Source organism: Phacochoerus africanus, chromosome 6 (assembly GCF_016906955.1).
Source record: "Phacochoerus africanus isolate WHEZ1 chromosome 6, ROS_Pafr_v1, whole genome shotgun sequence".
Classification (NCBI taxonomy): Eukaryota; Metazoa; Chordata; class Mammalia; order Artiodactyla; family Suidae; genus Phacochoerus; species Phacochoerus africanus.
Window position 1 is genome coordinate 122,639,702 of NC_062549.1, and position 26,452 is coordinate 122,666,153.

At 43.5% G+C, this 26,452-nt stretch overlaps 1 protein-coding gene across 7 annotated transcripts in view; it reads right to left on the reverse strand.

Moving 5' to 3' along the window:
- TLCD4 (TLC domain containing 4) overlaps positions 1-26,452 on the reverse strand; it is a 105,923-nt gene that overhangs the window by 38,362 nt on the left and 41,109 nt on the right. For 6 of the 7 annotated variants that reach the window (XM_047785236.1, XM_047785235.1, XM_047785234.1 and 3 more), the window contains exons 2-4: positions 8,879-9,044; positions 4,133-4,222; positions 2,324-2,382 (exon numbers count right to left, since the gene is read on the reverse strand). In XM_047785236.1, the coding sequence (XP_047641192.1) occupies positions 2,324-2,382; positions 4,133-4,222; positions 8,879-9,033 (304 nt within the window). In that variant the 5' untranslated portion in view covers positions 9,034-9,044. The remainder of the gene's footprint in view (positions 1-2,323; positions 2,383-4,132; positions 4,223-8,878; positions 9,045-26,452) is intronic. The other variant, XM_047785240.1, reaches the window with a different exon arrangement.

Consider the following 26,452-nt stretch of genomic DNA (forward strand, 5'->3'; position numbering starts at 1 on the left):
ATGCATGCATTTGTTGAGAGTATACATGAATGACTCATTTCCATGGTTAAATAAAATAAAAACATGATTGAATAAAAATAATTTTTCAAGAAGCCTAAATTACTGATTTTTGTCACTATAATAATTCAAACAGATCAGGTGGTCCCAGAAAAGGTGCAAAACGACCAACTCATATATAACACTGACTCGGCAAAAAAAAATTAAAAATTAACAAAGAATGTCATTACATATTAATTCAAAACGGTAAAGAAATATCAAGAACTATAACTATGTAAAAATATATAAAATGAGAGGTCAAGGCATCGATTTTTCAATTCTAAATTAACACCATGATTCAGAAAATCATTTCCTTTAAACAAAACAGAAGCTTATCAAAATGTTAACCCAACTATTTTCTATACCAAAGGGTTAAACATGAAATTTAGACATGGAAACAAATGGCTCTCATGCATGAAAACCAAAGGAGGGTTCAGAGCTTGTTAAAGCATGGGGAGCGTCTTTCAAAAAAATTAAAAATTATTGATACAAAACCAGACGTGAATATCTACGTACATACCTCTGTCACCAAATCATAAATTTTAAGAGAATACCATAAATGTGGAAATCGAGAAAATTTAACACTGTTTGTAATTAACTGCCTGAGCTGCTTCCCCAACTACGTTTTCCCTACTTTGGCTGTACACTTTTGGTCACCTATTTATATGATAATGATCTTGTAACATTTTCTACGGAGAGAATAAAAGAATTCACTTTCCATTCCGCTTGCTTTAAAAAAGTTTGTTTCAGTTCCTACTCTTGTTTTCTAAGTCTTCGGAATCCTACCTTATTTGAGAGAACCTTTATCAAGTTTCTTTCATACAAGATTTCCTAGGAAATAACTAGTCTCTCAATTGACAACACGCATTAACCCCAGAGCATGAGGCATATTATACGTTTTCTGTTAACCTTGTCAAGGTCAGCGTTTTGTGCCTCATAAGCAAATCTTTTCCCAGGTGTCCACATGATTCACGCTTTTAATTGGGCCATCAAATAATCCAATAGCCTATTATTATTTCTATCTCCAAGGAGTCTTTTCCTCTAAATCAATGACTGTATTTTACTGTAATTGTTTTGCTACAATTCACTTCTTTTGTTTGTTTGTTTTCTTTAGAGCTACACCCCCGGGCATATGGAGGTTCCCAGGCTAGGAGTCCTGTCAGAGCTGCACCTGCTGGCCTACACCACAGCCACAGCACCGGGGGATCTGAGCTGCATCTGAGACCTACACCACAGCCGCGGCACCACTGGATCCTTAACCCACTGAGCAAGGCCAGGGATCGAACCCGCATCCTCATGGATACTAGACAGATTCGTTTCTGCTGCACCATGACAGGAAGTCCCACGATTCACTTCTTGATGGCAAAAATTTTTCTACGGAGTCCATCACTCATCTTTATCACTTTTGTTTCCTATTTCATTATTTTCATTTGAATTTTCTTTCATTTGTTCATTAAGTTTGAAGATTACCAAACAGGGTTTCCTGCACAAATTTCCAAATCAGGGATCTGTTATTTCTCTCCTGTTTTATTGAGATAGTCTAAAAGGACCCCACGTTGCTGTGGCTCTGGCATAGGCCAGCAGCTGGAGCTCCGATTAGACCCCTGGCCTGGGAACCTCCATATGCTGCAGGTGCGACCCTTAAAAAAAAGAGAGAGAGAGTCCAAAAGGTCTTTTCAAAAGCAGTTTAAAGGGCATATTCTCACTTCACCTCCCCTCTGTCTCACTGTATAAAAACGTTACTCCAATCCCATCCCACATGAGAGGAATCTGACAGAGAGAAATGAGAAGTACAGAGTCTGTGATCTTCACTGCTTATGGCTAAAACTGCTTACTCTGCAATTTTACCAAAACAACATAAAGCCATGGCCATGGGAGTGCATGCCAAGGCCTCTTGCAAGTGAGGAAAAGGAGGCTCAAACTTCATAAGCTCCATGGTACTTGCACCCCAGTGACTCTTCAGCCCAAAAAGGGACCCTCGCTAGTTTAAAAAAAAAAAAAAAGTCCAGGTATGAAGACCCACTCGGTGCTCTGATCTTCGAGAACCAAACAGCCTGGCTGAACTTTGTGGACCAGCTATGATGGAAAAAATGGAGAGACTGAAAGAAAGAAAAAGAACCAGAGCGCCAGCATGAAAAATGCTTCACGTTCTACCCTCACAGCAGGTATTTTTTTCTCACTATGGGTCCTAAAAGCTAGTCCTCAAATAAATAAGCACAAAGCACTGACTGTATATTTGCTGCATAATTCCATAAGTAGTTGAAACAGTGACTAATATATCACATACCAGAAATGAGGTAGCTTGAAGAAACAGCAATATTCACCTTCACAAAAGATGGATCACCCCTAGAAACATTTAAAAAAAAAAAAAAGGTTCCTTACCTTAGCACATGGTTATAGACGACAGCTACGTTTTTTTCTATTGAGATTTACATGTAATTTAAATGCTTTCTAGATACTCAAATGGCAACTTGTCATTTGCACAAGGTACGGTGTTAGCTATGATAGTGCTTCTGACTGCAACCATAATTTCTCATACTATTAGCCAAATGTTTTATGAAAATAACTTTACCGAAAGATAACTTTTTATAGGTGTGTTCTCATATGATTTGTTTGTGAAACAATTCAAGTGGAATTCCAGATGCTGGTGGCTGTTGTTTCGATTCCTTATTCTGAATCAGAGACTCAAGTAGCCTCATGAAGTCATCTAGCCTGCCCCTGATTTTGAGGCAATATACTGTTATTAACCTCACTTTACAGAGCAGTGAAGAGATCTGTCTATCATCACACATTAGAAAAGGTTGGAACAGGACGATTTAATCCTGCTGTTTCGACTCTCACACATAGCGAGAGATCCTACACTCATGCTCTTGGTTCCAAGAAACAAATACAAATGATCATTCCTTTATCTGACTTACAGTGTGAACTGCTTACTGGTAAAATGAACACAAAATGAAACCAATAACAGAAACTACAAATGGAAATACTAGCAGAAGTCATGTCTTCTTTATCACTTTTGATTTGTAAATATGATCCAGGAAAATTGGACCTGGAATAAACTGCGGTATCAAAGAAAATGTAAAAATATCAAAAACCATGATAGGATAAAAATTCGATAAGGACAAACTGCTCAGTGAATCAAATCTCTTAATAAAATTTACTTCCCAAAAGAACTGGTTCTGTTGACAACCACATTGGTAAAATAAAAATATGGGGGAAAAAAGGAAGAAATTGTTTAGATGGTTTGATAGGTTACATTGAAACTGGCTCAAGGAATTAAACTCACTGAAGTCACCTTGAAAAATATCTTCCCAATGAAAATGTATCAATATTGGCATAGTTCTAACCAGCATAATTTCATATTTATGAAAAACACACCGTTGCAGTCAAACAGAGATGGTCAAAAGACCTAGTTGAATTGCCCCCCATTCCTCACAGCCCAAGTCTCCCCATCCCTATGCAGTGCTTTCTCAAAACAGGCCCAATCTCTCAAATGAAACTGAATGAAGCTTTCTCATTTAATGCCAGGAAGTACTGTTTGTAAAATTCCTGCCTGTGGAATACGTTTAAATTTTTCAAAAAGAATACTCTTACAAATTACCCTGTTATTGCTGAACACAGTGATTATTTGTGCTTCAGATCATCTCACATGGTACTAGATTCTTCTCACATGGACATCTATAATTCTCATTTTCCCATCTTTAATATCAAATGATGAGTCAAACGTAAATTTGAAGACTAAGTCTTAAGGTTACCCAAGTTGACCATCCTATCTCAATAATAACTCGCTTTTTTGCTCAGAACAGTGGTTACAACTTGGTTTTACTCACTAACACATTATAAATGTTTACATCATCCTCATATTCTCCCTGTTTTGGATGACAACTGCAACACTCAAGCAAAATGGCCCTCGTTATTTGCATTTGAATCTACAATACATCATTCTAATGCATCTTGCTGAAGTAAGTCTGAACACAGCATTTTAATAAACCATACACCATCACCTCTGTTTTCTGTTTCAAAGTAAAGATGTTCTTATTAATAATTAATATCAAAGCATAAATCAAATCGACCATATTGGAAAGAAAGAGCTTACCAAAGTGGATCAGCAATGGTAGCCTCATCAAACCAGAAAATGTACAAGCCAACCACACCAACCACCAAAGAATGACATGTGGATACGACCCTGAAATGAGATGAAATACACACAAAGGTTTTAGATTCTGTGCAATACATTTCAACTAATTCTGGCAGGACATTTAACACTCCAAAGAAGTTAAATCTGGAAGCATTTAAATATAGGATTGGAGTACATCTGAGAGTATAATACAAAATTTGCTGCTCAGAAACCCAAGGGGCACAACTTTATTTTGGAATCAACAACAAGAAGGATGCCCAGGTCTGTCATTTCCTGCGGGATAACTGATGAATCACAGAGTGGTTAAGAGTCCTAAGGCAGTTGGCAGTTTTGTGCAAGCAGATGGCAACTGGTAAGCCTACTACCCTGTACCATCCCCAGCAGCATCGTTTCCGGGTTAGTTTCCTGCTCCAATCACTTAGGAATGACTTCCACATCTACTGGCCTTAACCACCTCCATATCCATGGATCAAAACTGGAATGGACCATGAAATGAAATGTATTACCTTAGAGATTTCAGCTTTGATAATATGCATTATTGTACCTGATTTTTGCAACAAATCTGTGAGAAAGCAAGGGCAGCTATTACCAGTCTCTCTTTACCATAATTATGAAAACACTGCTAAAGAGAAAAATGGAGGACCATGAATTTATTCAGAAAATCTGTTTTTAAAGGAAATGCCCAAGTGAAAGCAAAATGTTTCTTTACTTTGGATGAATTTTCTTTGTTAAAGGAGTAAGGTTTGGTTGATCAACATCAGTTTCTATAAGCATATTTGCCACAAATTTAATGACTTAACGAATATCCAAGCTCTATGATACACTAAAGAACTATATACAGGATACTATATATTTATTCACATTAGGATACTACATAATTATTTACATAATCAAAAAGCTTAAGAGTAATGAAGTGTCGTTTCTCTTTATTAGAATAAACGATGAGAGGAATAGCAAAGTTTTGGTTTTTCTGTTTGTCTTTTTATGGAGGCACTGGAGGCATATGGAGGTTCCCAGGCTAGAGGCTGGATCAGACCTGTACCTGCCAGCTTCCACCACAGCCACAGCAACATCAGATCCGAGCCACGTCTGCAACCTACACCACAGCTCCGGATCCTTAACCCACTGAGCGAGGCCAGGGATCGAACCCACATGCTCGTGGATACTAGTCGGGTTCGTTTCCACTGAGCCATGCCAAGAACTCCAGGAAAAGCAAAGTTTTATCTTTAGAAATTAATGGTGTGCAATGCATCACTTTACAATATGACCCCAAATCTTTAGGCAAAGGAAATTCCTTGGCACAGCATGTTAAGGATCCCATGTTGTCACTGCTGTGGCGGAGGTTCAATCCCTGGCCCAGAATGTCCTAAAAAATCTTATTGTAACTTGAAAGATCAACATACTTGATCTAATATATGATGTGATCCTAAGTAGATACATCAAGTTAAGTCATATTTTAAATGCTCAAAGATTCTCACTAATTTAAAGGCACTGAACTCTTTGTAATATCAAAAAGTCATTTTGAAGTGCAATAATTAATCTGGCTTACAAGTCTAGATTTTTCATGCCAAGTACACCTGTATTCCATTTGAACATAGCAAGATAAAAATGTAAGTACATTGATATAAAATAAAATACTCCATCTAAATAATCATACACCAGCTTTCTGTTGCCATGCAAAAGCCCTACGAAAGGAAAAAACATAACCTCTTACTAACCTGTTGTAGTGCTTAGTAACCTTATAACGAAGTTTTCTTTTGGAGAAAAACATAAATTTTTGTTTCTAATACTCAAGCCTCCAATTCCCTTCTCTGTTGAGATTTTATATAGTAAATGGAAATAATTACAAGCCCTCTGCTGATGGAAATGGCATATAATTCATGAGAGAAAAGTTACATGTTCCTTGTATCAAATAGCTCCCACTATAATGAACAGAGGAAGAAAATAAATACCCTGTGCTTACATACTATTTTGTATTAAGTCTATATGTTCAGAAACTTGTTAGTAAAAATTTCATATTTCATTCTTTAAAATTGGATTCCTGGCAAAGCAAAAATATGAATTTCTTAGTGTCAAAAAAAAATACTACCCAAGATAAAAATACTTAAATTTTTTTTCAAAGAAGGTTAAAAGAAATGTTTGCGCTTTTTTTTTTTTAAGGAAATAATGACCATTTTAGAATAGCAATTTAAAGTTACTAAAGTGATCACTTGCAGGCAGTATGAGTATTACCAATAGAAATTACATCTTCAATCAGACAAGAGTTACATTCTGAAGAAGTTGATTTAAAAGTTGGGAATATTTCAACACAATAGGACTTTCTATACCATAGGAAAGCAAGAGGATTTAAGGGAGCTTATTTAATCAGGGAATATAAGTAATATCTATAATTATGCATGTTTGCAGAAAAAAACAAAAATTAAGAGCAAGAACTTCTCACTTATAATTAAATAAACCGTTCTCTCTCGGGTGTGAATTTTCTGGAGAGTTTTTCTTCTTTCTCTTCTTTTACTGCTAAACGACTTGGACCACTCATTGTTCAGAGATTGTTTCCTGATTGCTAGGAAGAATGATGTGGGTTGTGTTGATCTGCCTGCTTCAAGGTGGATTGCAAGACATACAGGTGTTCGTTACTCAAAAGCAGCCTTTGTTTTTCCTTCTTTGCACCTTCCACTGCTCAGCCTAAGTCCCACGTAAACCAAGCTGGAGTGGGAAACAGGAGTACATGTGAGAGACAGAGAAAGGGAACTTCATTTGAATAGCATAATGAATCCTATATATTCCCAGACTCCTTTTTCAAATGAGAACGCAGTTTCCCAAATGGAGACTCCATGCCTCATGGAAAGGCAGTGAAAAGATGGAATCACGCAAAGAATTTTTCAATTCCATCATTTCATTTCATTTTAATCTCTGCTTTGATCTACCTGTTTCCTCCATGTGTCTTTGGCTGGCAGCTTTCCAAGATTCAAATGACTTTACCTAGGCTAACCAAGTTGAAAAGAAAATGGAAACAGTTCAGAATTTAGGGGCAAAAAATGCGTGTTCCCTCTCCCCACACATGCTTTTCCCTCTTCCCACTATGCTGTCTTCATGTTAGAAAGGGATCTCCAAAACAATGGGTAACATCCTTTGTATTCCACATTTGAACAATATCTTTGTGTTATTCTTAAGACAAAAGAACCATATCTCTTATTTTTCAAAAATACGTGGAGAAATCATTTTCACTTTTTGGAAGAAAAGAGCTGTAATGTGTATGAACCAGACACATCAGCGTAAGGTGCAGAAGGAAACAACTAGTCTCATTCACAGTCTAAGTTATGAAAGTGGGTGCTTGCAAAACAATTTAGCTCAAAGATAGGGCATTTCAGGTCACATGTGACCATTCGCAAATAAATACTTAGATGCTGATGGAAGTTGTTTAATTCTAAAAGGAAATTTCAATGCAAAATAATGACAGCAATTTTAGAGAGCTGCTGAACTCATTTTATAGTTAGCATTAACTTCACTTAAATAACAACAACAAAAAGTACACCCATCGCTGTTCTAATTCACTGTCGTTGGCAAATGGACAGAGATATTCGGGCACCTGAAATGCTCTGGAGCAAGAGAAGCAGTTAATGAGTTGCATGCACATAAAATGTGCAAACCAACAAATTAAAACTCCTGGCAGATTTCTATATTATTAGATCTCAGAAATCTAAGGATAAGCATTTTCCATCTTTTTTGTTTGTTTGTTTAAAAAAAATCTAAAAAGGAATTTGTACTTCAGAAATTTATATAACAGGAGTTCCCATTGTGGCACAGCAGAATCGAATCCAACCAGGAAAGATGAGATTGCGGGTTCAATCCCTGGTCTCGCTCAGTGGGTTCAGGATCTGGCTTTGCCATGTAGGTTGCAGACGCAGCTTGGAACCCACGTTGCTGTGGCTGTGGGTGGAGGCCGGCGGCTACAGCTCCGATTCATGACCCCTAGCCTGGGAACCTCCATGTGCCGTGGGTGCAGCCCTGAAAACGACAAAAGACGGAAAAAAAAATATATATATATATATATAAAACAAAAGAACAGAATCTCCGGGGCTCTGATAATGAAAAATTCATTAAAAGACACAGATATGCTAACTGTACATCACATTCTTTGGTGTATAGTGTTTAACTGCCCTAGGTCGGGCCAAGCCTCTACACACATATATACAAACATATGCTACTCACAGCCCCAACTAATGTTACTTTGTTATCATTTCCAAAGAACATATGTTTGTTATCATAAATATTTCAGAGAATGCAAAACAGCACTCTTCCACAGTCAGCTGGTGTCGACTTAATACTTCCTAGAAAGTGAAATAAATTCTTCCTAACATCTTTCAGGATTTTTAAGTTTTTCTTGTATGAGATTTAGCTACTTGCTTTTCCTTTCATTCCCAATGTCAAATAGAAAACTGGACCTTAGATTTTGTTAGATCTCCAAGGAAAAAGAGATTTTGGAAATGTGAAATATTTCCATGTAATATAACTTGATATATACACAATTTTATTTATCAAATATATAATTTTATTTGTAAAATTTGAAGTTTTTCCATATATTTGAAATATAAATATACACCTATATATTTGAAATATTTCCATATAGTATATTTTAAATATACATAATTTTATTTCCTAAGAGTAGGCTTTTTAGTCAGACAATTACATTTTCATATGCTTTACCTTGAGCTCCATTCAATCTTCTTTTTGAGGTTGAGATTATTAAAACCTGGAGAAACTTTTGCTGAAAACCAACAACTTACAAAGTGGAAAAGAAGCTGAAAGGTGAAAAAGCCGATGATAACAATGCTGATGACCAGTGTGGAGTTGGTATCCATATTTCTTCAACCTGTTAAGAGAAATGATGGCTGTAAATTGCTTTAAATTGCTCATAATAGACCTAAGTTAATTTTAACTTTAAAAGCATGTGGTTGCAGTTTTAATAATTTATTTTAATTTAGCACACATGTAAGAAAACAAGGAAACTAAGATTTTAAGCCTTTACCAGCTTTTTTTTTTTTTTGTCTTTTTGCCATTTCTTGGGCCGCTCCCTCGGCATATGGAGGTTCCCAGGCTAGGGGTCTAATCAGAGCTGTAGCCGCCAGCCTACACCAGAGCCACAGCAACGCGGGATCCGAGCTGCATCTGCAACCTACACCACAGCTCACAGCAACACCGGATCGTTAATCCACTGAGCAAGGGCAGGGACCGAACCCGCAACCTCATGGTTCCTAGTTGGATTCGTTAACCACTGCGCCACGACGGGAACTCCTTTACCAGCTATTTATCGTGCACCTCATATCTGTACTTGAAAGAGGGAAGATCTACTATCTTAAAGATCTCAGTATTATGAATGTCAGGAGACAAATTTAACATCATGATAATCAAAATTTTCTAAGCCTAGAGTTTAACATTAAGAGGTAATTTCAAGTAATATAATTGAAGGTGTTCGTTCAGTAATATTTTTAAACTTAAGACAAATCACCTGATTTCTCTATGCCTCAATTTCCTCATCTATAAAATGAGACATTTGGTTAGTTAATTTCTAAGAAGCAATTAAGCCAAAAATAATAATAGAATAACATTATCTGCAATAGCAAAACCAAAAAAAATTATGTAAATAAAAATAATTGTATGGCAGGACAAACAACACTTAATTTTTTTTTGCCACACCTGAGGCATATAGAAGTTCCCAGGCCAGGGATGGACTCAGAACCAAAGCTGAAAACTACAAAGCAGCTGTGGCAGCAGTACCAGGTCCTTAACCCGCTGTGCCACAGCAGAAACTCCTTAAAATCTTAAAACGAATACTGTCTTAGAAAATAATCACACCACTGTACTGCTTAAATTAGGAGTTAACTTCAAAAAATATATATATCCTGCAATCACACATATCCCTGAACCAAAAATCTTCCATGGCTTTTCAGCTCTAAAACAAAAGATTTTTATAAAAGAGCTCCAGATTTTAAGGATGGAGTTATGGGAAAGAAGAGTCATATGCATATATACACATCCAAGGTATGTGTTCTATCTCACTGAGCTCAACTTTATTTGGCTCCAAAAAGGTTAGGAATATTCGGGCCAAAAAAAAAAAAAAAAACCACAAAAACGGTTTGGAATATTCAGACCAAAAAAATAAAATAAAATACACTAAATCATTTGCTCATATCCAGCAAACACTGCAGTTCTCTGGCTCTTTTATAGAGCTGACCCGCAAATGAAAAGGAAATGAATCAATACATATTTCCAGCTGCCTAATGGGAAGAAATAAAGTCACCCACGGAAGCCAATTCACGAGGAGAAAACCAAGTCGTTGACTGCGCTGGCAATCTCCGTACTTCGTTCCCCTCCAACCAGGACACCATAATAAGGAGCAGGCTCCCACAGGGCCCCTTCTGACAGAACTCATGTGTCTGTAATGAATTCTTTCCTCCTTCTTTTTCTCAGGTGTGTGTGCTCGGGAAAAATATTGATATTACGAGTCTTCTCCGTGAGATTCCATTAACTTCACTGCCCATTTAAATTCTGGTTTTAAATTCAACATGTGTTTGTTGGGTAGTAAAAATTTTAATTTTAACTTATCGTGGCCTTTAGCCTAGGTTTAATACTAACCAAATAATACATAAAAGCAAGTTCTGCACGTACATCCAACATCGTTACGATTTGCTAAGTGAGATGTGGAGGGGAAACTTTTTCTAAGATGAAAGCAAACAGGGATCCAGACGCCAGGTGGGCAGATAAATGAAGGGTGGGTGCTCATGTGTGTTCTCTGCAGGTCCTGGAGGGTGCTTACACAAGAGTTGCTTATTTATTTACTTTAGTAAAAATTCAACATAGACAATGAGGATGTATTTCATGAATGTTTGGTAAAAGTTGTATCACATAACTTTCCATTTTATGAATTGCTAATTTAACCAACACTTTCAAACAATTCCCCATTACGAAACTCTTCATTTCTGGAGTTCCCGTCGTGGCTCAGCGGTTAACGAACCCTACTAGCATCCATGAGGATGCGGGTTCGATCCCTGGCCTCCCTCAATGGATTAAGGATCTGGCGTTGCCCTGAACTGTGGTGTAGGTTGCAGACGTGGCTAGGATCTGGCGTGGCTGTGGTGTAGGCTGGCAGCTGCAGCTCCGACTGGACCCCAAGCCTGGGAACCTCCATATGCCACAGGTGCAGCCCTCAAAAAGAAAAAAGACAAAAAAAAAGGAAGAAAAGAAATTCCTCTTTTCTGAAAAAAAAGTTTTTATTAAGTCTTTGTTATACCGGATATCTTATATTTTCAACAGACTTTCCGTTTACTGAGGTCTTTGGGGTACATATTGAGAATCTCCTTTCGTAAAAACGTTTCATTTAAAACTAAAGAGCGCCACATAGTCAAGTTGTGGCTTCCATTTAAAGGCTCAACAGACAGAAGCTAATTAAACTGTTCTACTTCCAGCTTTGCTTCTTACTAAGCGGCTGCTTGCTGCATCAATCACGCCAAATCAAAGACTCATCTAAGGAATGATTAAAAACTGTCCCAGAAAACTCAGGCTTCCAGTAGGAATAAAATACACCTCTTCATTCACTGAATCTGGCAAGAAAATGGTAAAAAATGGATAAAACCAAATAATGCTCATTACTGCCACAGAGGAAGGGCATTGTTGAGTTTAGTGATTAAGTAGAGAAATACACAGAAAGAGTAGAAAAGTTTTAGACATGGTTCATCCACCTCTACTGTAGCTAGTAGCTGGCAGAAGGCTTGGGTACTATCTCAGCACAGGAGTGGGAAATATTTCTGTGGCAATTTACAAGGGGAGTGTCTAGACATAAACTTTATAGTGTAATTAGCCATCTTGACACACAGGAATTATGGACGCCAAAGACATTCTTCCAGAGGCTTCCTGAACACAAAAGATGTTAGTGCTTTTTTCCCCAAAACAGCTTCCATAAACGTTCATTCAAGTTGGTTTCTTGATGGATAAACCCACGAAAGGTTTGAAGGATGCCTCTCACCCACCAGCATGTGGGGGCCCTTCTCCCAGAAAGGGCTTCCAGAAGGAGGGTCACCCGAAACAGCAGAGCTGGGCTGACTCAGGCTTTATTTCAGGCAACCGTTCGCCCACCACCGTCCTGGGTCCACCGTGCGCCAGGCACTGTGCTGGGACTCAGACTACAAAGCGGGGTACATGCTCACGGGCCAGCAGGGAAGCAAGAAACTGAGCCCCGCCACATGAAGTGGTAAATTCAGGGTGGAAAGGGGAATAAACACCCAGCAGAGAAAACGTATCCGCCGTGAGGAGACGCCTGAAGGTGCCCAAGGTAAACCAGGCAATGTCTTCTATCAAAATCTCAACAGGACGCGGTAGGCTGGGGTCCATCAAGTGCCCCCAGCTGCCTTGAGAACGACCAGCCTGGGAAGAACACACCACCGCTCATTTCCAGTGCGCATTACACCCTTGTTAACACGAGGCATTCCTTAGGGAGTCCGCTGGAATCAACAACATCACTTCCAATCACCAACACACGCACAACCACACTCCTGCACGTTCTGATACAACTTCCAGGTGAGAACCATGGCCGGGCGGATTAACACTGAGACCCCTTAAAAAGAGGGGTAAGGTCTTGGGTGGTTGTTTTCCGGGGCGGCGAGGAAGGGGATGCTGGGAGGGAACATCCTACACGTGTCTAGCCTTCCTCTTCCCGCCCCCGCTAAGCTCCCTTTCCTGCTTCCCACACTGACACCACATACTCACGGCTCTCAAGTCTCCAGTTCGCGCTGTCTTCCAACGGGTGAGATTTCTTCCCATTTCACCACAAAAAGAGGCCATCACGCAAAAACTCCGAAGATGACGGCAGTGTGTACTGGCTCCTCCCACCCCAACCCAGAACCTCTTCTCTGCATGTTGGAGGCTCTGCCCAGGTAGGGCCCCCACTTCCAACAGGGCTTATGTTGTGTGCAACCAACCGCACCTTCCAATGGACCAGTCCTGGATGGTCCGCTATCTAGGGATGGCTCCCTCTGGGCATCCTGGAGGCCCACAGGCTCTCATGACCCAAGCTGGACTTAATCCCAATCCAGTCCTCCCCTCAGGCAGGGGTCCACATCTCAGAGAAGGACCCTGTCATCCACCACAGCTCCCCACCTTCCAGTCTAGAACCATCCTGGTCTCCTTCCCATCTCCCACCCACCATGAACCGACTGCCAAATCCTGGTGGACTGAAGAATATCAAAGGAATGCCAGCCGGATGCCAGCAAAGTTTTGAAAGTTTCTTACGAGCCTTATGAGGAACAGAAAGAAACGTGGCTGGAAGACAAAATGAGATAAATTCAGTGTGGGTTTCAAAAACTAGAACCAGCATATAGATCAATGATCTGAAGGAGACTTGAGAAATATCTCCTGCTACTCATAGGGTTCTCTTTTTTTGGTCCATTTCAGTAATATTTTTACAAATATTTATATGTTTACTCAATTTGCATATAACACAGAGCTGGGAAAGATAGCCAATATGATCAGTTAACAAAATCAGGTTTCAAAATTATCTTCAGAAGCTGCAATAACGAATCCTAATCAGCAAGATAAAACAGGAATAGATTTTTAAAAAGCGATACCCAAGTATAGGACTTAGCATAATAGCTACAGAAATCTTAGCAGCTTCATTTACACAAACCAATGAGAAATAATCATGTAAATATATTTAATAACAAAAAGCAATCTTCAGAGGCATTAATAATCAGATGGTCTAGATCAAGCCACCTATCAGTCCCATCTTACTCTGAATGAATCACAGATCGGAGGACCTGTAGAGCAGGGCAACGAATGGTGATTTTTAGAAACTGGAACGTGTCACGAAGAGTTGAAGGGCTGAGTGAGGTCAGCTTGGGAACAAGATCTCTCAGAAGGACTTAAGAGCATTCTTTGAACATCTGAAGAACGGTCATGTGGAAAAAAGGGAACTTAACTCTGGCAAAAATTATAGAAAGGGGAGAGATCAGCTTAATTTAAAGAGGAGCTTTCTAACAATTCCGAATTGCCTAAGTGTCCATGACAGAAGTGATGAAGTGACCAGTGCGAGGGTCAGTCTGCAGAGGAGGCGGGCACGACGCTCACCTCCAGAGCAACTACAGAGTAAGATTCTGGTATTCTAGGACTAATAATTTTGCATTAAATACTACCTTAGCTTCTCAACAATCTACCACGTATGGCTTAAAAAGCCAATATTACATCTGTAAGAAAATATTACGTCTACACGGCCTGGTGGGACGTGCACGGGCTCTGTCACAGCCTTCAGTCTGAACCTCGGTCCCCCGACTGTTAGCGATGACATGGGACACGTGACTTGCCTGGCCTGACCGGCTCCTCAGTTTCTTCATCTGGAAAACGGAGGTAACCACAGCCCTAACCTCACGTCATGGAGATAAACTACATGACGCTGGGCGCTGAGAACAGTACCTGGCAGATGGTACACATGGCACAGTTTCTGCTTCCACCAGCACCCATCCGCAGCAGCACCCAGGCCACGCACTTCTGGGTCCGTCACCGCTCCAGCCAAGGGGAACAAGGCCTTTCTTGGCCACTAGGCCCTATGCCTCTGGCCCATCCCCCTGGGCATTCGTCCAACACTCAAAATGCAGGCACTCACGCTGCGGAAATCTACCCTCCACCACGTGACCACCCCTGCCATACTCCAAAGTTCCCTCGCAGCCACCCATCACCCTCTACCTCCACCACGCCCCCTGCAGCGGCTGCTCTGCACCCAGCAAACAGGGCTCTGACCTTGGCTTCTCCTCTGCACGCTCTGAAGACACACCCTTTCGTCCTCTGCAACCCTCTCAGGTAGCAGCCTAGCAGCCGCCAGGTCTCTCATCCTTCAGGGTCGGGAGAGGCCCTGTGTCCTCTGGGCTCCTCGTGGTTTCCGTTAGGCCTTACTCCCCTCTCCACTCCCCTCCCACAAACACCTGGGGTGGCCTGGTCCTGCTCACGGATATCAGAGTCCATCCATTCAAAGACGCTGGCCCTGGACCCCCCCCCCCCTTCCCCACGTCCTCAAGCCCTGCTGTCATCCTGAGTGACTTCCCGTCCATGTAGAAGGTCCCAGTTTCCTGAACAGCTCCGTCCCTAATCTTCATCAGAAACGGCCCCTCTTCCAGGCCACCTCACCCACTGGCGGACTTTTCCTGTCCCCTGCTCATCACTTTCCTGTCTCCAGAACAGGACTTTGAGAGCTCTCTTGGTTGACCGTTCCTTCACGTGTGCTCAGTATTTGAACATCCTCAAGTCCACTGACCGCTCAGCTTTTCTTTAATCCACGAGCCTTTCCTCTTTTTACTTCCCTCTTCAACCAGCGTAGATGCTAGAGCCTATCATTTCACTAACAGCCCTACATCCCCTTCCACTGCCAAGAGCCAGCCAAACCACAACCCTGGATGTGCCCAGCAATCTACTCACCGACAAGCCCGGGACGTCAGAGCACTGGTGGGAAACGGCGCACACACCAGAGACGATGGAGGCTGGTGTGAAATTACGGGGATCAAACGGCTCGCAACCCTGCCCTGCACTCCTGCCACCTCGCCCTCGCCAATCCGTCCTTTCATGCGCCACGATTAATTTGCCAAATTGTCCCTACTCTTCGAACCTCCCACCATTCACCTCCATTCTCAACAGATAACCCCCATCCCATCTCACCAAAAAGAAGCAGCAGCCGACACACGACAACTCTCACCATCCCACCGTCAACCTCTCAAACTACCCACATTTGCAGCCACCTGTCGTCCCATCTCAAGACAACTCTTTCACCTGTGCTCTTCAGAGCCTCCTCTCTGGCCTTCTCGGGCAACGGCGGCTTCCTCACTATTCTTTCTTCTTCCTCAACTAGCTCTTTCTCTTGGCTTTTAAACAGGCTCAGGTTCCCAGTCAAAACAAAACTCCAGAGCCCCACCACCGCTTCTTCAACCCTATGTCTCTTTTCCACTAGAGGCTCCTGCCCACCCCGCCCCCCCGCCCCCTTTAGGACAAAGTTCTCAGAAGCTCTGTCCATCCGGTCATCATTTCTTGTCTCGTCTGCTCTTTAGCCCACTCCGTTCTTGGCCCCCACCCTGGTCGCTCCCCGAAACAGCTCCTTCTAAGGTCAACGACGACTTCTACGTGTGGCCTTCATGTCACTTAACATCTCGGCCACATCAGACACTACTGACCATTTTCTCCCTGAAACACTGCCTGCTCTGTGTTTCCAGAACACCACACTTCTGCTGCCCAGACGCTAAGGTGGAACTGCCTCAGGCTCGGTCCCAGACTCTCTCCTCTCCGCTTGTTCCCTATGTGATTTCATCTATACTTGTGGCTCCGGTTACATACAGAAAAATCTCAAGTTTCACTCTCCACCGAGGTCCCCGCTCTGAGCTCCTGCCGTGCGTAGCCAGCGGCCCGGCTGGCGGCCCCACAAAGCACCGCAAAGGCATTCAGGCCCGATCTCTGAACTCGGTCCTCTCCCAGGCTCATCGCCTCTGTGAATGGTCCCGCCATCCATCCCCCCTCAACAGCCAGAAACCTAGGGGTCACCTCTGATAACGTGCTTTCTGCACCTTCCCACCCCCACATCCTCCCCCTCCTTAAGGATGCTTCAAATACATCCATTTCTCACAAGCTGCTACCCCTGCTTTTCTGGATGGTCTCTAAACGGGTCTCCTCAGTGCAGGGAACAGACAGGAAGACTCCACGGGTTTCGGCTCTCGAGGCTATCTCTGGCCATGTCACCTCCTCACCTACCCCCACCTTAAAGCTGTCACAGGGTGCCCGGTGCTCTGAGGGCCCCAGCTCCCCGGCCTCAAGTGGCACTTGCCCTCGCTTGCTGCACGTCCGTCAGCGTGGCCATCTTTCTGTTCCCTCCCTCTGCAAGGCCTCTGCATAACCCATGCCCCCTCTCCTGCGTGAACCACCTCCTGCCTCCTCAGCTCTCAGCACAAGTTGCGCTTCCCCCGGGAAGTCCTCTGCAGCAATCCCCCCACATCTGCTCTCCTGGCCTCAGTCTCTCTTCACAGCTGTGATTCAAAGGAATGTCTCCCTCCGCCAGTGGAATGCGAGCCCCCTGAGGGTGGCAACAGGACCACTCGCCCTACCGAACCATGCAGGGCCTGTGGGGCTCCTGGGCACAAAAGCCTCTGTGCCCCCACTTCTTGTTTTTGGGAACCGGGCCTCATTCAGCCTCCAGGGACTTCCCTGAGTTCCTAGGGATAAGTTCAGACAGTTGCTGGTCAGAGAAGGGAGGGGAGGCAGAGATAAGGGAGGAACAGACAAGCAACAATAGTACAGCCTTGGGGCAGGGTCCTGGTTCCCTCTCCGGGGAGGCACACAGTAATATAGGCATCGGATGCACCTAAGGGAAGTTCTAGTCCTTATGCTTCTCTTAGAAATGAATACTTTAAAACTGAACAGCTTAGAGTCCCTCCTTCTCCTTCTCCCGGGCTTCGCTGCAATCTAAACACAATCACCTGTGAACACCTTGAGCACAAGTGCCTATGGGTTAAAAATTAGTAGCACGTGATGTTTTTCAGCAATTTTCCTCCTTTGTTCTCATCTCTGATCAATATGCCCTTCTCGCAAGTACCGTTATTCTAGGCGATAGCCCAGAAGCCCCCTGTCATGACCAGGCCGAGATCTCCTGACTCCAGCTTTGATGACCAAGATCCACCCCCTCCCCCCAAAAAAGAACACGTTTGTCCCAATCCTGATTCCTATCTGAAAACCTGTTTTTCTCCTTTTTACTAGAAAACTTGACATTCTTTCCAAGGCAGGGGCACCGTCTTGAAGGTATCAGTCTGCCGTGACCCTCCTTTGCCTGGCAAAGCAACAAAGCTCTCTTTTTCTCCTTTACCCAAAACTCTGTGTTTCAATTTGGCACCGGCAGACAGAGGCCGAATTTCGGCAACACCGCCTCTGTGTCCCCCTCCCTACCACAGTGTCTGCCACAGGACATGTGCCCAGTAGTACACACCAATGAAAGACAGTCATGCCAACAGCAGACATGCATCATCTCCCACGGTTTCCATTCCTCTAGGACCTCACCAGCTTCAGTTCCCTCATGTTACCAGAATGATCAGAACGCTGAAAAGAGTGAACGTTCTAAATTGACAACCCCAGTATTAACGGCCGAAAACACACATTGACTTCAAAAGGCTTCTCCCCTGTAAATGTGCAAAAGCTCGAGCACCGGTATCGCAGGTGACCCAATGCTGCCGGCGTGCCTCAGTCCATTCGTGCTGCTGTAACAACACACCACATGCTGAGTGGCCTGCAAAGTCCTCAATTTATTGCCCACGTTTCTGGAGGCTGGGAGTTTCAGATCAGGGTACCAGCGTGGTTGGCGAGGGCCCTCTTCCAGGTGGCAGACCTCACAGGGCAGAAGGGGGGAGGAAGCTCCGTGGCGTCTTTTACAAATGCACGCACCCCATTCATGAGGCTCCAGCTTCATGACCTGAGCACCCCCCCAAAGGGCCCACCTACGAGTACCACCACTTTGTGGGTGAGGATTTCAACAATGAATTTCCGCGCTGGGGACACAACATTCAGACCACGTTAGCAGGATATTTGGTTGGTCTGTGCCAGACTCCTTACTACACGTGATATGTGCTCAAAGGTTTCGTGTATATTTAACTGCAATCTGTACGGTATTTTCATATTTTCTTATCGATTCTTATGGACAGAAGTACTTATTTCTTGGTTTATTTACTAAGTCAGCAGCCCTAACACGTAAAAGTGTTTAAAAAGTTTCTATTAGCAAACTGTAAGGCATCTGTAAATGAACACACGGCTAGAGAAAATGAGATGCTTACCAGACCAAACAAATAAAAATCCTACCAAAACAAAACAAAACAAAACACCCTGCTCCCCACCCATTCTGGTTTTATTCACATTTTCATACGGGTGATATGCCCTGCACTCATCTTTCTCAATGCTCACGAAAGGTCAATAATTAACCAGAGACATTAAAATCCCTGAGGGAAAAACGACAGCACACTACCCACGTCTGACTTTTCATCCACGTGAAAACTTAAGCATCTAATCAAATGCGTACAAAGCTTTTGTCTAACTGCAGTCACAGTTTTTGGTTTTTATTGCTGTGGTTAATTCCGCATTGAGAGCTACACGCAAAGGGGGGGAATTTCACCTCTTCTTTTCTGAGCATGAAGTTCAAGGACCATTAGCGTTGGAGTGAAAGTCTAAGGGAAGCCAGCTGCACAAGTAGATGCTCCAGCATTCAAGGCACCGCCTTTAAACCGAAGCAAATGGGAAGAAATGAAGACTCAACCAGGGAAGACTCAGGAACGTGTGTCACATGGCAAAGTTACAGGACGAAGTCACACTCCCCTTTCTCAGGTACTCGACGGTACTTGGGATTTAACCAGGAGTTACTATAGAAAAGAGTTCTCTAAGGTTCGTCCCTGTCAGTGAAGATGCTAAACTTGGAATAAAGGCATCCTTTGTATTTTTCCCATACTTTAACCCTTTCTCTTCCAAGAGCATACCACAGAACTCAAGTTCAAGAGAAACGGTTTGATTCTGCCTCTTACAGATCCCAGCAATGGGCACTTCCCCGCAACAATTTTTTGGACTGTAGATGGTTGAATAAAACCAAGAATAAAATAGTTAAGGCTAAATATTCATACATTGCTCACTGGCTTTTATTTTCCCCACAATTTTATGTCATAATTACAACCACAGGCCGTTAGAGCAGGAAGGAGGCTAACCTCGGTTCCCCAAACTGGCTACAAGAGTCCCCCACCCTTGGGGTTCCTGCTGTGGCACAACAGGATAGGCAGTGTCTTGGGAGCGCTGGGACGCAGGTTCAATCCCCGGCCCGGCACAGTGGGTTAAATAAGGATCCAACGTTGCCACAGCGGTGGCTTAGGTCACAAGTGTGGCTTGGATCTGATCCCTGGCCGGGGAACTCCATGTGTTGTGGGGAGGCCAAAAAAGAAGAGTCACCCACCTACAGCAAGACATACCTGCACTCAGGGGCTGTGGGGCAGCCCCAGCTTCTACCACAATTAGTCCATATGGCTACAGATTTCTTTAATACAAGACGTCCCTTTTCTCTCTCTCATAACCCTATCTGTATCTTTACCTCTTATGTTAAATGCCTCCTAGGAATTTCTCATCCCTCTAATTTAGTATTTTTCTATACCAGAGTTTCCCCCTGCCCCCTCTCACACCATGCCGTATTTTCTCAGTATATATTCTGCTTATTTCTGCCAGTAGAGAAGATTCTGTAGTCTTCCTTCTATAGTTTGTTTTCCAGGGGAAAGAGGGATAAGTTCCTTGGCATGAATTTTTCACGTAGCCCAGAGCCCCCACCAAGAGATTCTGACATAGTGGGGGTGGTGGGGGGGTATCTCATCTCCTTAACTCCTCCCTGAGAATTCCTGCTCTTTAAGAAACAATTTTTCCCCTTCATGTCCCACAACACTTAATCAATTCTCCCTTCTATTATAGGTTTTAGGATCTTAACAAAACTTTTATTTTTAATCCCTAGCTTATATTTATTAACTCTTTTTACATGTTCTAGCTATTAACAATAAATAAAATAAATCGGATACAGTTAATCTACAGGCCAACTTTTTTGTTGTTTTTATTTAAAAATTCTATTTCTGGGAGTTCCCATTGGGCTTATGGGTAACGAACCCCAGTAGTATCCATGAGGATGTGGGTTTGATCCCTTGCCTTGCTCAGTGGGTCAAGGATCCGGCATTGCCGTGAGCTGTGGCGTAGGTCACAGATGCAGCTCGGATCCCATGTTGCTGTGGCTGTGGTGTAGGCCGGTGGCTACAGCTCCGATTTGACCCCTAGCCTGGGAATCTCCATATGCCACGGGTGCAGCCCTAAAAAAAGAAAAAAAAAAATTTCATGTTACAGTGACTCCTGGCTTGGGATTTTTTATAATGCCTAACAAGAAATGTGGCTGTAATGAAAAAAGGCCTCCTTTCTCAGTTCCCAAACCACTAAAGAATTCTCCCCTTAGGAAATTCAGGAGTTTATTTTCTAGGGTCTTCAGGCTCAGCGCACAGATAGCACATGTTATTTACTCGATAAACGTTGCTTCCTAGCATCTTGCCCCACTCCAAACTTTCATAAAGAAGTCTTTGTTTTTTAATCCTAAAGAGTTCCAACCACAGCCACCGGATTCTGGATAAACCAGAATGCCTTAAGCCAGAAGCCAACAGCAATTAGAAGGCCGTACTAACACAGTACCTGACACAAACAGCAAGGGGGTGGAGGCTTACACAGTCTGAGGGCCCATCCTTAAGAACCTCAGTATTTCAAACACCGCAGTCCCTGGTCCTTGGACGGGACCTGCGTGAGTGAGGGGCCCTGAAGCCAAAGCGGGGATGCGGGGGCACCTGGGAAATTCCGCAAGAGCAACGAGGTTCTGCAGCCGACCTGGACCAACCTCTGACGTAGTCAGGTCCGTATGTCAGCACTCCCATTCCTGAAGGGATCACAGACCGAGCCTCTTGGCTTGCTGCCAGAACTGTGACATCAAGGAAAAGCTGGACAAAGCAAGGTTTTGCCAATTACGCTTTGCTCTTCTTTTATAAGGAATCACTGGGACATCTGCCAAGCAACCTAGGGAGAACCTAAGGGGACAGGGAGGTCCTTCTCACCTCCAAACTATCCATCTCAGGTTCCCCGAGAAAGACCTCAGGGTGCAAGGACGTGGCTGAGGGGGGGCTGCATCTGCCTGCCTTCTAGTTCTCTCTCACTGGCCTCCTCCCCACAGGAAACGGGAGATGGTATTAAACGGGTTAGAGACAGGCGTGGAAGAACAACTGAGCAAAATTCTCCCACCTGTTGAGCTCTTGAGCCGAATTCCATTCAGCTAGAGAGAGTGAGCGAGCTCGAATCCAGTGCCCGGCCAGTATTTTATCAAGTGGTTTGGGGCTCTAAGAATATGACCTGCAAGTCCATAAATGGAGATAAGAGAAAAAAAAAATGGCTTCGGTGAGTTAAATTCACCCAGCACAAGGCTTGGTACATGCAGCCACTTGAGATGATTCATTTAATGACCCATAAATTCCTCTGTAATGTGATGCAGCCATCCTACCGCCCAGAGGTGGAGTCTGTGTCCCTGCCCCCATGAATGTGGGTTGGCCCTGCCACCTGAGGACATGTCGATAGCGTAGAGGAGAAGGTTCTAGAAACCAGGTAGACCTCAATGGACCTGGCAACATCTGCCTGTCACTCTCTTGGAGCATTGCCCTGAGACTGCCATGTGAAGAAACCCGTCCGGGCTCCTGGAGAATGAGAGGCCACACGGGGCTGCCCAGCTGATGGGCACCACTCAACACCTACCACCGGCCATGTGGCCAGCCAGCCTGGACTGTGCAGCCCAGCCAGCTGACCTTCCATGTGAAGGCAGACCCACGAATGAGCCTATCACCAGCAGAGCAACTGCCCAGCCACCCACAGAATCATGAGGAGAAGTAAATCTGGGTTCTAAGCCACTGGGTTTTGAGGTGGTTCGTTATTCAGCAGCAAGAGATCAAAACAGCACTTGATAAAGGCTGTCTCTTCTTATTACCACACTTTCCCTACTGGGAAACGCAACACCTCTCTCCCCCAGTGGCACCAAGTCACACGGGGACAGGATGTTCTGTGTCTTAAGCAAAGTGATCATTTCTCCCTCCTTTTAAACCTTGGCCGGAGGGGTCCTGACACTTGTCTACACTTATGATCTGATTAGGGAACTGGACGGCTTAAGTCAGCCAAAGGATTACTAAATTCTCTAAGTGAACCATAAGAGCCACTTAAAACCCTACCTGACAGCCCTGGAGGCTGGTTTTCTCTTCTGACCTCTTCCCAGAAGAAGTGCCATTGCTCAAACTGGTCCCAACTGCACTGCTGTCCAGTACACATGGGACTTCTCTGACTCAGTATCGGGTTTGACACTATCAGGTGCGGGGGGCGGAATCTAAACACAGTGACATGTTCCTTGAACCATGTCACAGACCAGAGAGGGGATGATATGCAAGCCAATCCGAGGTGGCTTCAGGGGACCTCGAGTTTAACATTTAGTACAGACCACGGGTTTAAAAATCCAGGGCAGGTCCTGTAAACTTCCCGGGGGGTAGACTGGGTAATAAAGAACTAGTTTGGAGCAAATGTTCTGAGGCAAGTCTTACGCAAATGAGGTTAGGAAAGCTCAGATCCAGCTCATGAAAGCCGAACTCCCCCCGCTTTCCGAACCAGGGTTAAGCCACCGCAGCAAGTAGATCACTAAGCCCTGCAACAGGCTCGCGTTCTACAACCTACGAACCTATGTTCAGTTTGGAGATGTGCTCAAGGCTCCTTGGAGTGGGGGCTCCGACCTTTCAAACTTGCGGAGCTGATGTGAACACCATCCTCCCTGCGTGGACCAAGGGCAGAGGTTTGCTCGTTTTCACTTTAAAGGAAAACCTTCTGTTTAATCTTTGTTGTGGTCGGAATGTATTAATGCCATCTACGACATCCTCACTTCTCACTTTGCAAGTTGCAAGCCTAGCATTCTTGGGCAAATGGGTTCTACTCATAGACATTCCACTAAAATTAGATATTCTCTACTACCTTATAGTAGAAAAAAAAAATTGTCCAGGAACAATATCAGATTGCTGTTTTCACTGGTCATGTATCCTCTTCAAGCTATTTCTGGATTAAACCCAGGAACTTACACCTCACCCCAATGATCTTTCGCTGGGCAGTGCCAAGGCATGCCACCCCTGACTGGCACCAAGGAACACGATATGAAACAGCATCATAAAGCAAGGTCACTAGGTTTTACTGTACAGTGCCAGGGATGTTGCTGGGAATGCTGGCCATTGCAAAAATGAATATTTTCTTGATTAAAAAAAAAAAATCCTTTTTCTTTCACCTCCTAGAATCAGGAGTGGATGGGTTTCTCTGATTTGGCTTCCCTTCTAGACACCCTGAAGCTTGTTCCAGATGCTTCGCCTTGTGTCTTTGGCTGCTGGAAAGCTGACAGACCAGAACTTCCAGGAGGAAGAGGACTGCAAAGGACACTAACCAACTTCGCTCATACCTCTGTCTCATTTTCCTTTGACTTATTTTCTTTCTGGTCTAGGTTTACTTTATCGTGTCAGGTTGCGTGCGTCTTTGTAGCCTTCTCTAATGATTTTGGAACAAGGGGGGGGTGTGAATAAAAAGGGAAGGTATTAGAGTCAGTGTGTAATGTCTAATCCTACTTTTAAAAGTGGGCTCCTATAAGCAAGAGCTGCATATCGCCCCACTTTCAAACCACAGTGTTTGTGCTGTGCTTTTACTGTCAAAGAATATTTGGGGAATTGAATGGTAGAGTATGTACATTTTGATGGCCCCATGTTACCTGAATTATATAATAAATAGTGTACTAGTGATTTTATCTATAGTCCTCAAACAAATTCACCTAAGTGAAAGGATGTGTGTACAAGAATATTTACTGCAGCATTATTAGTGATTGGACGCAACCTTAAGATCCAGTGATAGGGAAATGGAAACACAGCTACGGACACACCATCCCAGGTTATGCAGACGCTGAAAGGAACAAGAGGCTATAGAAGACTGCCCATCACCTTCTATGAAGTAGGGGAAAAAAAAAGTGGGCTGCAAAATCCTAACTTTTTCTAAATACATGTCTGGGTACCTTCTGGCATGCGTAGAGAAGAAAGCTTTGAAGAGTTATACCCCTAACGGATTGAGTTTGAGGGTGAAGCCAGGGCAGGTGGGAGCTGGCAGAAGGGGAAGAAGCAAACTTTCATTCTCTTGAATACTATCCTGATGTTTTTTTATAATGTACACGTTCACCTTTTCTAATTCAAAAATAAAACACGCGGAAGAAGACGACATTTAGCGACATGAAGCTGTAAAGCATTCTCAAATCCTCAAAACACCTACTGTCTCAGGGTTTGTTTCAGTGATGCAGAACTGGGATACCTCAACATGCTGCCTTTGCTCCAAGCAGCCAGGCCTCTGCTTCCAGCAACCTGGCCTTGTTGCCTGCAGACTGCATCTTGCCCTGACTTCTACACAAAACCTCTAAGAACGGATCCATTCAGTAACACTCAAACAGGTTATTAAAATGCAAAAAGGCAAAAAGTCTTTCTCAATCAGAACATAGCAGTCATCTTCATAAGTCCTTAAAATAGCATGGAACAAATTACAAAGCATTTAAATCCGTAAGTGTCTCATATGTTTACATGCATAAAACAAAACATGTTAATTGGGTAGGACTAGTTTAGCGAATTACAACACCCCCGAAATGAACCCGCTGTGTGAAGGGAGGGCTCTTAATTTGTTCTAAATTTTTTCATCAAATAACAACTCCTTCCTCCTCTTCCACTAAATAAATACATGCCAAACTAGAAGTTTTCTACGCTTTTCAAAGCATGCGTTTTTAAGGTTTTTTTTTTAAGCCTATTTAAAGAAGGCTAATTAAGGAGCTCCTGTTGTGGCTCAGTGGTTAACGAATCTGACTCACATCCATGGGGACGTAGGTTCCATCCCTGGCCTTGCTCAGTAGGTTAGGGATCCAGCATTGCTGTGAGTTGTGGTGTTGGTCATAGACCAGGCTCAGTTCCTGTGTTGCTGTGGCTGTGGTATAGCCCGGCGGCTACAGCTCCGATTTGACCCCTAGCCTGGGAATCTCCATATGCCAAGGACACAGCCCTAAAAAAGCAAAAAAAAAAAAAAAAAAGCGCTAATTAAATTAACTTGACCATACTAGTTTTCTCCATGCCCCCCAAATTTTAAAGTGAATCAAAACCCATGTATAAACCCATTGAATGTACAGTTATCTCTAAGGAGGCCGTGGCAGCGGGCAGTGGACACTAACAGGGCCCAGGCCAGGATCCAGGATGAGCTCCGAGCCTGGGCTCTGTGGGTGAAGTCAGGCGGAGACTACAGTCTTGAGCTCGGAGGTTAGGTCAGAGAAACCAGGGGTTGAAAGCATTAGATAAACAGCGGACAGCCGAGGAGAGGTGAGGTCAAACACTGAAAACCAAGAAAAATCAGACAAGGCAGGGGTGGGTCCAAGCAAAGATCCAACTAGGTCAGAATGTGGATGATGAAAAGCAGGCAGTAACCAGGCAACCCGGGGTGATCTCTGATACCGTGTGCAGTTTCCTCCAGGCTTTGTGGTATTTGTCCACTGGTGAGGGAGTTAGGGTCTTGGAGTCAGATGTTAATTATTAGAAAAAGGAAACCAAAGGCCTGCAGATAAGACTCTGGGGCACAGCTTGAGGAATTAGC